This window comes from Pristiophorus japonicus, chromosome 3, assembly GCF_044704955.1.
Source record: "Pristiophorus japonicus isolate sPriJap1 chromosome 3, sPriJap1.hap1, whole genome shotgun sequence".
Lineage (NCBI taxonomy): Eukaryota > Metazoa > Chordata > Chondrichthyes > Pristiophoridae > Pristiophorus > Pristiophorus japonicus.
Window position 1 is genome coordinate 48,446,548 of NC_091979.1, and position 18,915 is coordinate 48,465,462.

Here is an 18,915-nt window from a genome sequence, read left to right on the forward strand (position 1 = left end):
AGGGAAATGGCAGAGACATTGAACAAATATTTTGTATCAGTCTTCGTGGTAGAAGACACTAAAAACATCCCAATCAAGGGGCTATAGGGAGGGAGGAACGTAATACAATCACTATCACTAAAGAAGTAATATTCAGTAAAATAATCGGACTAAAGGTGGAAAAGTCCCCTGGACCTGATGCCTTACATTCTAGAGTCTTAAAAGAAGTGGCTGCAAGATAGTGGATGCATTGGTTGTAATTTAGCAAAATTCCTAGGATTCTGGGACGGTCCCAGCAGATTGGAAAACCGCAAATGTAACACCCCTATTTAAAAAAGGAGGCAGAGAAAAAGCAGGAAACTATAGACCAGTTAGCCTAACATCTGTCATTGGGGAAATGCTGGAGTCCATTATTAAGGAAGCAGTAGCAGGACATTTGGAAAAGCATAATGCAATCAAGCAGAGTCAGCATGGATTTATGAAAGGGAAATCATGTTTGACAAAATTGCTGGAGTTCTTTGAGGATGTAACGAGCAGGGTGGATAAGGGGGAACCAGTGGATGTGGTGTATTTGGATTTCCAGAAGATATTCAATAAGGTGCCACATAAAAGTTTACTGCACAAGATAAAAGTTCACAGGGTTAGGGGTAATATATTAACATGGATAGAGGATTGGTTAACTAACAGAAATCAGGTGGTCAGAATAAATAGGTCATTTTCCAGTTGGCAAACAGTAACTAATGGGGTGCCGCAGGGATCGGTGCTCGGGCCTCAACTACTTACAATCTATATTAATGACTTGGATGAAGGGATTGAGTGCAATGATACAAAGATGGGTGGGAAAGCAAATTGTGAGGAGGACACAAAAAAATCTGCAAAGGGAGTGGGCAAAAATTTGGCAGATGGATTATAATGTGGGAAAATGTGAGGTCATCCACTTTCGCAGATATAATAAAAAAGCAAATTATAATTTAAATGGGAGAAAAATTGCAAAGTGCCGCAGTACAGAGGGACCTGGGGGTCCTTGTGCATGAAATACAAAAAGTTAGTATGCAGGTACAGCAATTAATCAGGAATGCAAATGGAATGTTGGCCTTTATTGCAAGGGGGATAGAGTATAAATCAGAGAAGTCCTGCTACAACTGTACAGGGCATTGGTGAGGCCACACCTAGAGTACTGTGTACAGTTTTGTTTTCCGTATTTAAGGAAGGATATACTTGCATTGGAGGCTGTTCAGAGAAGGTTCACTAGGTTGATTCCGGAGTTGAGGAGGTTGACTTATGAAGATAGGTTGAGTAGGTTGGGCCTATATTCATTGGAATTTAGAAGAATGAGAGGTGATCTTATCGAAACATATAAGATAATGAGGGGGCTCGACAAGGTGGATGCAGAGGATATTTCCACTCATAGAGGAAACTAAAATTGGGGCCACCCATTTAAAACTGAGATGAGGAGGAATTTATTCTCTCAGAGGGTTATAAATTTGTGGAATTCTCTGCTCCAGAGAGCTGTGGAGGCTGGGTCATTGAATATATTTAAGGCGGAGATAGACAGATTTTTGAGCAATAAGGGAACAAATGGTTATGGGGAGCAGGCAGAGAAGTGGAGCTGGGTCCATGATCAGATCAGCCATGATTTTATTAAATGATGGAGCAGACTCGATCGGCCAAATGGCCTACTCCTGCTCCTATTTCTTATGTTCTTATGTTAGCCCTAGAGTTAGGTATCTGTTAGCTCAGAAACCGTTAACGCCAGGTGAACTGGAGCCTTGGCTGAGGCTGCCAGCAAAAATCATTGAGCTGGTTTAGTCCTGGTAATGCATGAATTGCTACAATTGCTAGTTGAACAAAGTCAGCCATTTTGTCAGAACGTAGTATCAGCCAAGGGATATCTATCAAGAAACACTTAAAGGAAAGTGTTTCTTTGTGACTTTTGAATACATGAGAAGTTGGGTCAAAATCCTGAAACGCCCTCCTGAACAGCACTGTGGGAGTACCTTCACCACACGGACTGCAGCGGTTCACGAAAGCGGCTCACTGCCATCTTCTCAAGGGCAATTAGGGATGGAATGCTGGTCTTGCCAACGACGCCCACATGCCAGGAACAAATAAAGAAAAAAGCAATGTAACCCAATGTGCGGCAGTATAACTGTCAATTTGGCTTAAGTCCATGATTAGGGCTAATTCAGAGACAATAACTTTGAACAAAATCAAAGTTGCACCAATAAGAGCAATAACCTGCACAGTCTTTAATGTTGAACTCGGATGCATGATACAGGTTCAGGCGTAACTAAAGACATGATGGCGAACAAGTAGTAGGAAAGACTGTTGAAGAAAATAGTACAAGGAGGTTCAAGAGGCTATCAGATATATTTGTGCGGATAGGAGGGAAAGAGGACTATGATGAGAAAAGTGAGAACTGGAATTAGTTTTGCTCATTCAATTATGGCAAAGATATTTTCAGAAATGGATACTTTCTGCTTTGATAACATACATGATAAAAGACACATCAATCACTTACCTCCATAGTATGTGTTTTGCCAGAGGATGTTTGACCATAAGCAAAAATAGTTCCATTGTACCCATCAAGCACATCTGAAAAAGAATGACAAATTAGTATAATTAATTATGTAAATAAGTGTATTGTCAAACTGAATTTTGTTAAATTTATGAGCAAAAATTGCATTATAGACAACTATAACTTAATTTGCCTGAACAATAACTGTCACTCCACTTCAGGAGTAATACATTATATGTGATGTGCTTTGAGACGTTTGAGATACATGACAAGGTGCTACATGTCTTTTTTTCGATTTTATAGTCTTCAATTTGGATTATTAAATGTTTACCTGAATGTAAGATACATATTTGAAAATCATTAAACTTCTTTGAATAGTAGTGAACCTTTAGCTAACTAAACACAACGTACCTTCAAGAGAGTAAATGGAGTTAATCCCTTTAACATGACACATTTGTCAATTTTCACACTTGGTAAACAAAATCATTTGTTCCGCTCAATCAAGATAATATATTATGGGCTAGAAATTCCATTTTTTGGTGACAGCGGTATTTTAAATACCGCTATGACTCCGCTACCGCTACAAGGCCTAACATTCGGGATAAAATGCGCCCAGGATTCGTGACGCAAACTGCGAATTTTCTGCAACTTTTCTCCGAGGCCAATACCCTGCGAGTTGGGCCTGGGGAGGAGGGAAAACACCAAACAAAAATTGCAAAAAAAATCACAAAACATTCACAAGACACTTAACTATTGAATTGCTGCAAAAAAAAAAAATGTTTTTTAATTTTAACTTAGCTTTTTTGCAGGTCTCTATACCTACCGCTGTTCCAAGGGCTGCAATGCAGGTTTTTCCCAGGCGGTTTTTTTTCGTCCTATCTACGGGTGCGCTGTGAGCCAAATTTTTGCCAAAAACGCTATTTCAAGTCTTGCACGTCGGCAGTTCGCTCCCCAGCGGTACTTAAAAACTGCTGGCGTAAGACTTCTCCAAATTTCCCAGCTCATCGTTTTTCGCCCAAAACGACAAGATATCGCTGAAGAACCGGGTGCAAGGTTGGGGAATTTCAAATAGTGACCAACCCAAATAAGCTAGAATCTGTATGGAATGACAATTCTGATTGATGAGATGATCCCTAATTTGGAAGGAGGAGGTCAACTATGAAGCAAAAGTGGCCCAAGGAAGAACCACTGATTAAGAGTATCAAATAAATTACAAATTACAAGAGAAATGGCTCAAGCATTGCTAGAGAGGACAGTAAACAAATGTGCAACTAGGGCAGTAGGCAGCATAGAAACAAAGAAAATAGGTGCAGGAGTAGGCCATTAGGCTCTTCAAGCATGCACCACCATTCAATATGATCATGGCTGTTGCAACTTCAGTATCCCATTCCTGCTTTCTCTCCATACCCCTTGATCCCTTTAGCCTTAAGGGCCACATCTAACTCCCATTTTAATAGATCGAACGAACTGGCCTCCAACAACTTTCTGTGGTAGAGAATTCCATAAGTTCACAATTCTCTGAGTGAAGAAGTTTCTCCTCATCTCGGTCCTAAATGGCTTACCCCTTATCCTTAGACTGTGACCCCTGGTTCTGGGCTTCCCCAACATTAGGAACATTCTTCCTGCATCTAACCTGTCCAATCCCGTCAGAATTTTATATGTTTCTATGAGATCCCCTCTCATTTTTCTAAATTCCAGTGAATATAAGCCTAGTCGATCCAGTCTTTCTTCATATGTCAGTCCTGCCATCCCGGGAATCGTCTGGTGAACCTTCGCTGCACTCCCTCAATAGCAAGAATGTCCTTACTCAGATTAGGAGAACAAAACTGTACACAATATTCAAGGTGTGGCCTCACCAAAGCCCTGTACAACTGCAGTAAGACCTCCCTGCTCCTATACTTAATTCGTCTCGCTATGAAGGCCAACATGCCATTTGCCTTCTTCACAGTCGCTGTACCTGCATGTCAAACTTCAATGACTAATGTACCATGTAACCCAGGTCTCGTTGCACCTCCCCTTTTCCTAATCTGTCACCATTCAGATAATATTCTGCCTTCCTCTTTTTGTCACCAAAGTGGATAACCTCACATTTATCCACATTATACTGCATCTGCCATGCATTTGCCCACTCACCTAACCTGTCCAAGTCACCCTGCAGCCTCTTAGCATCCTCCCCACAGCTCACATCGCCACCCAGCTTAGTGTCATCTGCAAATTTGGAGATATTACATTCAATTCCTTCGCCTAAATCATTAACGTATATTGTAAATAGCTGGGGTCACAGCACTGAACCTTGCGGTACCCCACTAGTCACTGCCTGCCATTCTGAAAAAGACCCGTTTATTCCTACTTTTTGATTCCTGTCTGCCAACCAGTTCTCTATCCACGTCAATACATTGCCCCCAATACCATGTGCTTTAATTTTGCACACTAATCTCTTGTGTGGGACCTTGCCAAAAGCCTTTTGAAAGTCCAAATACACCACATCCACTGGTTCTCCCTTGTCCACTCTACTAGTTACATCCGCAAAAAATTCTAGAAGATTTGTCAAGCTTGATTTCCCTTTCATAAATCCATGCTGACTTGGACCGATCCTGTCACTGCTTTCCAAATGCATCCTTAATAATTGATTCCATCATTTTCCCCACTACCGATGTCAGGCTAACCGATCTATAATTCCCTGCTTTCTCTCTCCCTCCTTTTTAAAAAAGTGGTGTTACATTAGCTACCCTCCAATCCATCGGAATTGATCCAGAGTTTATACAATGTTGGAAAATGACCACCAATGCATCCACTACTTCTAGGGCCACTTCCTTAAGTACTCTGGGATGCAGACTATCAGGCCCTGGGGATTTATCAGCCTTCAATCCCATCAATTTCCCGAACATAATTTCCTGACTAATAAGGATTTCCTTCAGTTCTTCCTTCTCGCTAGACCCTCAATCCCCTAGTATTTCTGGAAGGTTATTTGTGTCTTCCTTACTGAAGACAGAACCAAAGTTTTTGTTCAATTCATCTGCCATTTCTTTGTTCTCCATTAAAAATTAATTTGATTCTGACTGCAAGGGATCTACATTTGTCTTCACTAATCTTTTTCTCTTCACATATCTATAGAAACTTTTGCAGTCAGTTTTTATGTTCCCTGCATATTCTATTTCCCCGCCCCCCTCCTAATTAAACCCTTTGTCCTCTGCTGAATTCTAAATTTCTCCCAGCCCTCAGGTTTGCTGCTTTTTCTGGCCAATTTATATGCCTCTTCCTTGGATTTAACACTATCCTTAATTTCCCTTGTTAGCCACGGTTGAGCCACCTTCCCCGTTTTAGTCTTACTCCAGACAGGGATGTACAATTGTTGAAGTTCATCCATGTGATCTTTAAATGTCTGCCATTGCCCATCCACCGCCAACCTTTTAAGTATCATTCGCCAGTCTATCCTAGTCAATTCACATCTCTTACCGTCAAAGTTACCTTTCTTTAAGTTCAGGACCTTAGTGTCTGAATTAACTGTCACCGTCCATCTTAATGAAGAATTCTACCATATTATGGTCACTCTTCCCCAAGGGGCCTTGCACAAAAAGATTGCCAATTAGTCCTCTCTCAATACACAACACCCAGTCTAGGATGGCCAGCCCTCTAGTTGGTTCCTTGACATATTGGTCTAGAAAACCATACACTCCAGGAAATCCTCCTTCACCGTATTGCTACCAGTTTGGTTAGCCCAATCTATATGTAGATTAAAGTCACCCATGATAGCTGCTGTACCTTTATTGCACGCATCCCTAATTTCTTGTTTGATGCCATCCCCAACCTCAGTACTACTGTTTGGTGGTCTGTATACAACTCTCACTAGCGTTTTTTGCCCTTTGGTGTTCCGCAGCTCTACCCATACAGATTCCACATCATCTAAGCTAATGTCCTTCCTTACTATTGCGTTAATCTCCTCTTTAACCATCAACGCTACCCCATCTCCTTTTCCTTTCTGTCTATCCTTCCTGAATATTGAATACCCCTGGATGTTGAGCTCCCAGCCTTGGTCACCCTGGAGCCATAGTCTCCGTAATCCCAATTACATCCTATCCGTTAACAGCTGTCTGCGCAGTTAATTCATCCAACTTATTATGAATGCTCCTCGCATTGAGACACAGAACCTTCAGGCAATTAGAATTGTACACACTTTCTTCTAACCGTTGCTGCCCCAATGCCCACAGGTTCATACCTCTCCATGCAGTCCCAGGGACATGTTCCCCAGAAAGTTTTGAATTTTCACATTTAAAATGATGCATTCTTTTTAAATACTTTTTAAAAACTTATTATAAATGTCTTTATTTCTACAAGTGTAATTTGGATTTATCCATATTCTATAGTCCAACCAAACCATCACTTTCCTAAAAGGGATCTAAACAAATCACTGTCCTTCTCACTCTCCCCCAGTTCACAAACATTCTCACCCCATGTTCACATGAGCATCCATCCCCCTCCAACCTTCTCAAGTCTACACTCTTCACCTACTCCACCCTGTACACACAGGTAGTCTTCCCCAATCATCGCCTCAAGTCCACAAAGGCGCTCTTCACCCCCTCCCACCTCCTTGTTCACAGAGGCATTCTTCTTCTATGATGATCTTCCCTGCTAGTCTCACCTGTATGTTGTACATTGCCCGTCATCCGCCCCTGCCTCAGCTCATCTGCTGCTGAAACCCTCACCCATGCCTTTCTTACCTCTAGACTTGACTATTCCAATGCATTCCTGGCTGATCTCCCACGGTTTATCCTACGTAAACTTGAGGTCATCCAAAACTCGGCTGCCCGTGTCCTAACTCACACCAAGTCCCGATCACGCATCACCCCTGTGCTCGCTGACATACATTGGCTCCCGATTAAGCAACGCCTCAATTGCAAAATTCTTATCATTGTTTTCAAATCCTTCCATGGCCTCGACACTCCCTATCTCTAATCTCTTCCAATGTTCATTTAAAAGGCTGCACACAACCTTCTGACTGGTTGAGTTGCTTGCAGTAGTTTTACACCGATTTTACACCGATGCTTGCTCCTCTAGATATGCAAATGAGCATACCGAGGAAACCACCACACATCTCCCTCTAGAGGTCTGTGGTGGTGTACCACTTTTTTTGTAAAGATGTAACAGCAGTGTAAATCGCACTGAGGAAATTCTGGGCTATTGTTACCTTGGGAGAAAACATTTTGCTATACAGCAACAGAAGCAGTACGTTGATCAACAAGTAAAGACAATATAAAGAAATCTTCTGACACACAGGAAGAAATTGGATGGACTCAAAGATCTCGGTTTGAAATCTTGTGACTTAGGCAAACCCTCCAGCCATTCTTTTAAAAAAAGGTAATATTGCCAAGAAGTAATATTGGCTGAAACAGCAGAAGAATTCCTTGCTTCTCTTCAAATAGTGGCATGGGATCTTTAAGAACTATATGAACCATTTAACAGTCCTCTGTCATTTCAACCAACAAATATCTTAGTGGGGGTTCGGGGAATGAGGGTGAAATAAATGGAAAAAGGACCTGAATGGAGCAAGGAGAAAAACAATTTATTGTGTTGATCTATGCAAAAGAAGTTCTGTTACTCAAGGAATGCATTTAGTAAATTAATTTATCATTCAGTCAGCAACTTGCAAGATAGATTTATCATCCTTTTATTCTGATATTGCAACTAATTCTTTGTTATACATCTATATAGACAACATGAGGTGTATTTTCCTCCGGTCCAAATTTTAGTAAAAATGTAGAAGCAAGTATTAAATGCCTCTCCTGCTTCATGCTCATGGCACATCCTCTTCTCCCTCCCTTCTGTGTCTGCCCCTGGAAAAATCTCTTCCCCAAAGTCATATACAACGGTACTTTCATATTCCCAACTGCCAAGTTGTTGGCCCACCATTTACCATGGCATTTCTGCTCAATCACACCCTCACCTCCACCTTTAAAGGTGTGGTCCCCATTAAAATCATTACTCTCTCTCACACTAGTTGCTCCCCCTGGTACAGCCCCTATCCATTAGAAATCATCTTCTTAAACCCCTCTCCCCTGCTCCCTCCACCCTCACCTCCAACAACAAGTGCGAGGAGCTCATGAATTTTTTATCACGAAGATCGAGACCATCCGTTCAGCTCCCTCTGCCGCTTCCCTCCCCTTCCCTGGCCCACCAAGCCAAACTTCTCCCAAGGATCCCCCTGCCCTAACCCTGAACATGCTTCTTTTTCTAGTTTCTCTCCTATCTCCTCTCCAAGCTCACCTTGTCCATGAGATTCACCTCCTGCTCCCTTGACCTTATTTCCACCAATATCATCACCCAGCTTCCCTTCCTGGCCCCCATGTTAGATGATATTGTTAATGAATCCTTCTCCGCAGGTAGTGTCCCCTTCAAAACCACCATAATTACCCTCCTCCTTAAAAAAACACCCTTGACCCCTCTGCCCTTGCAAACTACCATCCCATCTCCAACCTGCCATTCATCTTCAAAGTCCTTGAACAAGTTGTCACCTTCCAATTCCGTGCCCATCTTTCCTGCAATGCCATGTTTGAAGCTATCCATTCAGATTTTCGCCCTGCCACAGCACTGAAATTACCATTATCACAAATGACTCCTTACGTGACTGTGACCATGATAAATTATCCCTTCTCATCCTTCTCAACCAGTCTGCAGCCTTTGACATGATTGACCATGCCATCTTCCTCTAACGCCTCTCCTTCATAGTCCAGCTGAGTGGGACTGTCCTTGCCTGGTTCCATTCCTATCTATCCAGTCTTAGCGAGAGAGTCACCTGCAATGGCTTCTCTTCCTGCTCCTATACCATTACCTCTGGAGTCCCCAAAGGATCTATCCTTGGCCCCCTTCTATTTCTCATCCACAAACTGCCCCGTGGTGACATAATCCAAAACCACAGCATCAGGTTCCATAATGACTCCCAGCTTAAAGTCATTACCACCTCTCTCAACCCCTCCCCTGCCTCGGATTTGTCAAGCTGCTTGTCCGACATCCAGTATTGGATGAGCACAAACTTCCTCCAATTAAATATTGGGAAGACCAAAGCCATTGTCTTTGGGCGCACCACAAACTTTGTTCCTTAGCCACTGACTCCATCCCGCTCCCTGGCCACTGGCTGAGGCTGAACCAGACTGCCATCCTATTTGACCCGAGCTCAGCTTCTGACCCCATATCCTCTCCATCACAACCTACTTCCACCTCCGGAACATTGCCCATCTCCACCCCTGCTTCAGCTCATCTGCTGCTGAAACCCTCATCCATGTCTTTGTTACCTCTCGACTTAACTATTCCAATGCACTCTTTGCCAGCCTGACGTCTAAGTTCATCCAAAACTCTGCTGCCCGTATTTTAACTTGCATCAAGTCCCGTTTACCTATCGCCCGTGGTCGCCGTCCTACATTGGCATCCGATCCAGCAATGCCTCGATTTTAAAATTCTCATTCTGGTTTTCAAATCCCTCCATGGCCTCGCCCCTCCCTATCTCTGTAACCTCCTCCAGCCCTACTGCCCTCCAAGGTCTCTGCGCTCCTCCAATTCTGGCCTCTTGCACCTCCTCGATTTTCTTTGCTCCACTATTGGTGGCTGTGCCTTCAGCTGCCTAGACCCCAAGCTCTGGAATTCCCTCCCTAAATCTCTCCATCCTTCTACCTCTCTCTCCTCCTTTAAGATGCTCCTTAAACTTATGTCTTTGGTCACCTGCCCTAATATCTCCTTATGTGGCTCGGTGTCACATTTTGTTTGATTACACTCTTGTTCAGCACTTTGGGATGTTTTACTATGTTAAAGGCGCTATACAAATGCAAGTTGTTGTTGTCTAGTTTATTTTCTGCTAGAATTACCAAACAAACAGCCCTTGATCCCAGACAGCAGCGAGTAGATCAGTGCTGAAAATCTATGGTCAAAATGCTGGAAATGCACAGCAGGTTAGTCAGCCACTGAGAGAGAAAGAAACTTCTCTCTCTTTCATTCTTTCAGCTACTAATCGAATTGCTGTGCACTTCAGCATTTTCTGTTTTGATTTCAGATAGCCTCATTTGTGCCTGTGTTCATCAATTCTTCAATACCATCATCGACTGTGTACCTAACCCGTGTGCTTGGAGCAGAGTTTTCAATAAAAAATACACAGAACATAATGCCACACTTGGAGCTACAAACAGTAATTTGTGCAAGACAACATGCTCAAACAGAAGAATAAATATTGGTATAAAATACTGTTGTAAGACTAGAAAATAAGAGATTTCTGGCTAGAACTTCTAGATTAGGCAAAGAAGTCAATTATTCCCAATTGATCTCTCTCTCCACCCCACAAAATCACTTCATTATCTTTGGAATTCTCTACCCCAGAAGGCTGTGGATGCTCAGTCGCTGAGTATATCACTGGCACTAAGGGAATTAATGGATATGGGGATAGGATGGGAAAGTGGAGTTGATGTAGAAGTTCAGCCATGATCTTACTGAATGGCAGAGCAGATTTTTCATATATCCATATTTGCTGAGGACACAACGATAGGCAGCATTGTAGGCAGTGTAGATGAAAGCATAAAATTACAAAGGGATATTGATGGATTAAGTGAATGGGCAAAACTGTGGCAAATGGATTTTAATGTCGGCAAATGTGAGGTCATCCACTTTGGACAGGGTACTTTCTAAATGGTGAAAGCTAAAAACAGTGGAGGTCTAAAGTGACTTGGGGTCCAGGTACATAAATAATTAAAAGGTATGGAAAATAATCAAAGAGGCTAATGGAATGTTGGCCTCTATATCTAGAGGACTAGAGTACAAGGGGGTAGAAGTTATGCTGCAGCTGTACAAAACCCTGGGTAGACCACACCTGGAGCACTGTGAGCAGTTTCTGGGCACCACACCTTAGGAAGGATATATTGGCCTTGGAGGGAGAGCAGCATAGGTTTACCAAAATGATACCCGGACTTCAAGGGTTAGGTTACGAGGGTTGCATACAAATTAGGGTTGTATTCTCTAGAATTTAGAAGGTTAATGGGTGATCTGATTGATGTTTTCAGGATATTAAGGGGAACAGAGAGGGTAGATAGAGGGAAACTATTTCCACTGGTTGTGGATTCTAGGACCAGGGGGCACAGTCTAAAAATTAGAGCCAAGCCTTTCAGGAGTGAAATTAGGAAACAGTTCTACATACAAAGGATGGTAGAAGTTTGGAACTCTCTTCAGCAAACAGAAAACGATGCTCGGTCAATTGTGAATTTTAAATTGGAGATTGATAGCTTTTTGTTAACCAAAGGTATTAAGAACATGGGCCAAAGGCGGGTTTATGGAGTTAGGTCGCAGATCAGCCATTGATCTCATTGAATGGGACTCAATGGCTCAATGGCCAACTTCTGTTCCTATGTTTCCTATGCTCCTAGCAGGCTCGAGGGGCCATTTGGCCTTCTCCTGCTCCTATTGCTTATGTTCTTAAGTTCTCATTTCAGTAACTTGAAAGCTATACTCTGCACCACTTACCTTTAACAATCTGCTTGGCACATACATTGTAAACTTGTTCCTGGGACGTGTTCGGAGAAAACACTTTGTCAAACACGAAAGGTTTTCCTTGCTGGAAGAAAAAAAGAAATTCATATTCTAAAATATTTCGACATACAAGGCCTTCAAACAGACCATTTACTGTTTGTGGCTGGTATTTATTATCAAGCTCTGGAAATTATACAAATGCATATTCAATTGGCGAGAGTGACTGTCAACAGTTGGAAAACTGACCACTGTATGAAAGTATCGACACCTTACATTCAAAAGTGCAGCCATGGTTTTGACAATGTCTAGGGTAATGAAACATACAGCACAGAAGCAAATATCCTTCGTGACCTTCATTTATTTCCAGTATCTACAGTCACAACACAGGAAATGTCACTTAAAATATTGGCACTCATTCATAGCAATAAAAAATGCACTAAATTAAACATAGATGGATTAAATTATACCTTTTTTGCAAGTTTGATCAAATTTGAAATCAAACAGATCACTTGTCCCTTCCCTCTGAGGCTACAATTCTAAAATTTGTCTGCGATATAATAGCATCACACCCACAATACCATTCAGCCCTTCGTGTCTGTGCCAGCCGATAAAGAGCCATGCAGCCGAATTCCACTGTCCAGCTCTTGGCCCGTAGTCCTGTAGGTTACGATAATTCAAGTGCATATCCAAGTACTTTTTAATGTGGTGAGGGTTTCTGCCTCTACCACCATTTCAGGGAGTGAGTTCCAGACTCCCATCACCCTCTGAGTGAAAAAGAATTCTCCTCAACTCCTCTCTAATCATTCTTCCAATTACTTCAAATCTATTGCCCCTTCGTTATTGACCTCTGTACTAATGGAAATACATCCTTCCTATCCATTCTATCTAGGCCTCTCATAATGTTATACACCTTAATTAAATCTCCCCTAAGCCTCCTCTGTTACAAAGAAAAAAAACCCAGCCTATCCAATCTTTCCTCAGAGCTAAAAATTCTCTTGTCATGGCAAAACCCTCGTAAATCTCCTCTGTACCCTCTCTCGTGCAATCACATCTTTCCTGTAATGTGGTGACCAGAACTGCACACAGTACTCTAGCTGTGGCCTAACTAGTGCTCTATACAGTTTTAGCATAACCTCACTGCTCTTATATTTTACTTCTCAGTTAATAAAGGATAGTATCCCATATGCCATCTTAACCATCTAAGGATAAGGGGTAAGCCATTTAGGACCGAGATGAGGAGAAACTTCTTCACCCAGAGAGTGGTGAACCTGTGGAATTCTCTACCACAGAAAGTTGTTGAGGCCAATTCACTAAATATATTCAAAAAGGAGTTAGATGTAGTCCTTACTACTAGGGGGATCAAGGGGTATGGTGAAAAAGCAGGAATGGGGTACTGAGGTTGCATGTTCAGCCATGAACTCATTGAATGGCGGTGCAGGCTCGAAGGGCCGAATGGCCAACTCCTGCACCTATTTTCTATGTTTCTATGTTTATCTACCATCAGCGATCTGTTGACATGCACTCCAAGGTCCCTCTGCTATTGCCACTGAGCCAATTTTGGACCCAACTTGCCACTTTCCCTTGGATACCATGGGCTTTTAATTTTCTGACCAGGCTGCCAAGTGGGACCTTGTCAAAAGCCTTGCTAACGTCCATTTAGACTACATCGAATGCCTCCCCTCATCGTCCCTCCTTGTAACCTCTTCAAAAAATTCAATCAAGCTAGTCAGACTCAACCTTCGCTTAACAAATCCATGCTGAACGTCCTTGATTAATCCGTGCCTTTCTAAATGACGATTAATACTGTCCCTCAGAATGTTTTCCAATAATTTTCCCACTACTGAGGTTAAGTGGACTGGCCTGTAATTACTCAGTCTATCCCTTTCTCCATTTTAAACAATGGTACACCGTCAGCAGTCCTCCAATCCTCCGGCACCACACCTGTAGCTAGAGAGGATTGGAAAAATGATGGTCAGAGCCTCTGCTGTTTGTTCCCTTGCTTCTCGTAAAGCGTGGGATACATTTTATCCGGGCCTGGGGATTTATCTACTTTCAAAGATACTAAACCCCTTATTATTAAGAGTAACCCCTTAATAAAACCCCTTAGAGATGGAATTGCTTTAGTAGGAACAATCATCAAGAATGGTTATTGGTTCTGGATGACTTTCCTGTCTTCATTCTTTAGGCTACTGTCTTCTAAACCTTATTCTGCATCTGAGGTACCTTCACAGTTCAAGATCAACAAAATTCTTCTGCTACTTGACCTGGTATTAATAATGAGCACAACTCTGAATGTAAACATTGTCAATCACGATTGCTTCTTTTCATAGCTTAGGTGCCTAAACTCAGAAATCAATTTAGTTATGCTTTGCTATGCCATTTACAAAAATGTAAATATTCCTGCTGTAGTAGAATCCTGTACAACATTAGACCAATGCTTTGTACAAAGTCAGCAGCACTTTCTAGCCCCTATGCTCTAGCCCTCTAACTATACATCAATAATTTTCCAGGTATGCACTGGTGGCAAGAATCCTCCACTAGCACTTATACAAAATTGAGCTTTCTCTGAAATCAATAGATGGAAAACCATGATTTTCCAATATACACTGATAGAAAGTGAGATTGCTCACTTCCAGCATGCACTTGGAAAATTAGCCCCAAATTTGATTGCTGGCACATACTTCACTGATAGTTTTAGTCATCTATCTAGCAGTATCCTCTCTCCTACATAGTGACCTCTAGACTGTCATTTAGCTTATCACCATCATGATAGACAGTCCCTTGAAATCGAGGAAGACTTGCTTCCATTCTAAAAGTGAGTTCTCAGGTGACTGAACAGTCCAATACGGGAACTACAGTCTCTGTCACAGGTGGGACAGACAATGGTTGAAGGAAAGGGTGGGTGTGGAGTCTGGTTTGCCACACACTCCTGCTGCCAGCGCTTGCTTTCTGCATGCTCTCGGCGTTGAGACTCGAGGTGCTCAGCGCCCTTCCAGATGCTCTTTCACTTTGACTTATATTCGCAGTGTTATTCCCCTTCCCCAATCTTATGATTTTGCAATTTATCTACATTAAGCAAACTTTGTCCTTTGTCTTCCAACTTCTTAATCTATGTGTGAGGCGGACTGGTTGGGCTGGGTGCTCTTTGCCTTTCCGTCATTGTTCATAGGTTTATATGTAACCTTCAGGGCTGCTGGCCAAGGGCCGTGCGGCACTTTGTCAGCGGGCATGGACATGATGGGCCAACATGGCCTCCTTCTGCGCTGTAAGTTTCTATGTTTCTGTGCCTGGCGCAAAGTCTCACGGCTCGTGAGTGTTACCGTCCCCCAAACGGGACGCAACGGAATTTTTCCCCCTATATCGCCCAGGCCTCATGTGCATATTGTCAGGCAGTCTCTCACCTTGAACTGGCTGGCCGGTGGATGTGAGCTGAGACAGTGGTGGTGAAATTCCCCTGTTGTGGGACTCCAGTTAGTGCCTCCAGGGAGGTGCTAACGGGGCGCAAAAGTGTTTTCACCTGGGATGTGGGACACTACCGGCTCGGGCGGGAGTTAGCGGAGGTGCGGATGCAGTAGCACCGTGTCCCGCTGGTAGCGCCCCGGGCCGCCGCATCTCCGGCGAAGATGTCATCACATGTGTGGCATTCCCTTTTCGCCCTGCAGCGGAACTTGGGCAGCACTCCATGAGGCTCCTGTGGATGCTGCCAGCGCCAGTCACGTGGGTCACAAGCCGAGCCGCACTTCGCGTGCGAGGCGAAAGTTAAAGGGGAGGTTTGCTCCACCGTGCACCGCCATTTTTTTTTCTTCTCTCACTCACCAGTCGGGCTGTTGTCCAACAATGTCGTGGGGTCTGGGTCCCGATTGTGCAACACGGCACTCTGGTTCAGTGCCGGGCTGTAGCCACGGCACCCCGCATCCCCGGTGGCCGAGTGGAGGTCAATCAAAAGCCTGGAGATCTCGCAGCGTCCTTCTCCTTTAACGGTAGGGGATGGGCGTTGAAACGCGTCAGCACTACGAGGAGAGGCCGTGTAGCACTCTATGATGTGCCCGCGTAATGCCCCAATCCCACCCTGAGAGGAAGTGGAGTGCGTGACATTGCACTCCACTTCCTGTGAGAGGTGGTAACCCTAATTTCGCTTCTGGGGCAGGAAATGTTACCGCCCCCAACCGAGGCGCTAGCCAATTTTGGGCCCTGTGAGTGTTGCCAGTATGGGGCATTGTTATCAGCAGAGAGATTACCCACTGAGCCATTGAGGGGGAGGGGAATTAGCTATATATTTCTAACTCATTTATAATTGACAGTCATTTTCCAACATTCCATAGACTCTGGATCAGTTCCTATGGAGTGGTGGGTATCCAATGTAACCCCACTTTTTAAAAAAAGGGAGAGAAAACGGAATTATAGACTGGTCAGCCTGACATTGGTAGTTGGTAAAATGATGGAATCAATTATTAAGGATGTCATAGCAGCGCATTTGGAAAGCGGTGACATGATAGGTCCAAGTCAGCATGGATTTGTGAAAGGGAGATCATGCTTGACAAATCTTCTGGAATTTTTTGAGGATGTTTCCAGTAGAGTGGACAAGGGAGAACCAGTTGATGTGGTGTATTTGGACTTTCAGAAGGCTTTCGACAAGGTCCCACACAAGAGATTAATGTGCAAAGTTAAAGCACATGGGATTGGGGGTAGTGTGCTGACGTGGATTGAGAACTGGTTGGCAGACAGGAAGCAAAGAGTAGGAGTAAATGGGTACTTTTCAGAATGGCAGGCAGTGACTAGTAGGGTACCGCAAAGTTCTGTGCTGGGGCCCCAGCTGTTTATATTGTACATTAATGATATAGATGAGGGGATTAAATGTCATATCTCCAAATTTGCAGATGACACTAAGTTGGGTGGCAGTGTGAACTGCGAGGAGGATGCTATGAGGCTGCAGAGTGACTTGGATAGGTTAGGTGAGTGGGCAAATGCATGGCAGATGAAGTATAATGTGGATAAATGTGAGGCTATCCACTTTGGTCGTAAAAACAGAGAGATAGACTATTATCTGAATGGTGACAGATTAGGAAAAGGGGAGGTGCAACGAGACCTGGGTGTCATGGTACATCAGTCATTGAAGGTTGGCATGCAGGTGCAGCAGGTGGTTAAGAAAGCAAATGGCATGTTGGCCTTCATAGCGAGGGGATTCGAGTACAGGGGCAGAGAGGTGTTACTTCAGTTGTACAGGGCCTTGGTGAGGCCACACCTGGAGTATTGTATACAGTTTTGGTCTCCTAACTTGAGGAAGGACATTCTTGCTATTGAGGGTGTGCAGCGAAGGTTCACCAGACTGATTCCCGGGATGACGGGACTGACATATCAAGAAAGATTGGATCAACTGGGCTTGTATTCACTGGAGTTTAGAAGAATGAGAGGGCATCTCATAGAAACGTTTAAAATTCTGACGGGTTTAGACAGGTTAGATGCAGGAAGAATGTTCCCAATGTTGGGGAAGTCCAGAACCAGGGGTCACAGTCTAAGGATAGGGGGGAAGCTATTTAGGACCGAGATGAGGAGAAACTTCTTCTCCCAGAGAGTGGTGAACCTGAGGCCAATTCACTAAATATATTCAAAAAGGAGTTAGATGTAGTCCTTACTACTAGGGGGATCAAGGGGTATGGCGAGAAAGCAGGAATGGAGTACTGAAGTTGCATGTTCAGCCATGAACTCATTGAATGGCGGTGCAGGCTCGAAGGGCCGAATGGCCTACTCCTGCACCTATTTTCTATGTTTCTATGAACCCCAGAATGTTGTGTGATTGTTTTCCATGACTTAAAAATCCATTTCTATCTACCATCCCCTGCTCCTGCTTTGGACCTTTTCAAATCTGATCCGTATTTTTTTCTTGATGTGGGAATAGAAGTAAACAACATCTCCCATCTGAGTCTCTCAGCCAGACATCCTCTTAGCTTTGAGAATTTTCTCAGTTATAGAGGGTTATAATGTCATCCAATCAAACAAAGTCAACTGATGAAATGTGATCCTAGCACTCGAATCCAGAGTGTCTTCCTCATCGGTCTCTGTCTATAATCTGCAAGAACATCCAAAGGAGCCCAGAATATTTAATTCCTTGGTGCAAAAACAAAAGTTTCTGTGGAAATTATAATCCAATATCTAAGTCCCCACAGCACAAAGAGTTCGGATTTATCCACAGTAACTGAATTCAGATTACTTTGAATTATCTTGTATTTCTGTATTTCTATCACTGACAGTTATATTTGAGTGACAATGTTCTAGATTGTGCAATACTTGTTCATATAATAATCCTTCTCGTACAAGGATTTTCTTTTCCCTTATCCAGGACTCCCTTATCCGGAACCACCCCTCATCCAGAACCATTCCCGACCACTGGGCGGCTCATGCGCAGATCTCCGGCATGAACAAATTGAAGTCCTTCCTCGTTGCCGACTCCCACAATTGCTTGCCCGACCCTGCGATCCACTGCCCCTGCCGCGCCCCCCACTCCCGCCCCCCATAATTTCTCTGCTGCATCCCAGCCCCAAGCCAGCCAGACCCAATATCCCCTTGCTCAGTACCTGTACCATCCAATTTAACGTGACCACCCCTTGTCCAGAAAAATCCCTTATCCATAACAGGCCAGGTCCCGAGGGTTCCGGATAAGGGAGGTACAACCTGTATATATATATTGTTCTTTAAAAATAGTGTGTAAGAAATGCAGTGCTGAATTCTTTTTATGTCTTTGTCCGGTTGCTATTTGAGACTTGAGTCACTAAAATCTTGAACCTTAGCTGAAATAAGCCTAAAAAAGAATGCAGCGCTATATATCTTCACTAAGGGGAGAGGGAAGACCTATAGAAAAAGTAATGGATGGAAACAACAATTACAGTTGCTCAAAACAAATACAATGAACCAGATTTTCCTGA

At 43.4% G+C, this 18,915-nt stretch overlaps 1 protein-coding gene across 1 annotated transcript in view; it reads right to left on the minus strand.

Moving 5' to 3' along the window:
* Positions 1-18,915, minus strand: part of kif5c (kinesin family member 5C) — a 279,299-nt gene that overhangs the window by 127,159 nt on the left and 133,225 nt on the right. The window contains exons 2-3 of the mRNA XM_070874419.1: positions 11,990-12,080; positions 2,501-2,574 (exon numbers count right to left, since the gene is read on the minus strand). Coding sequence (XP_070730520.1) covers positions 2,501-2,574; positions 11,990-12,080 — 165 coding nt within the window. The remainder of the gene's footprint in view (positions 1-2,500; positions 2,575-11,989; positions 12,081-18,915) is intronic.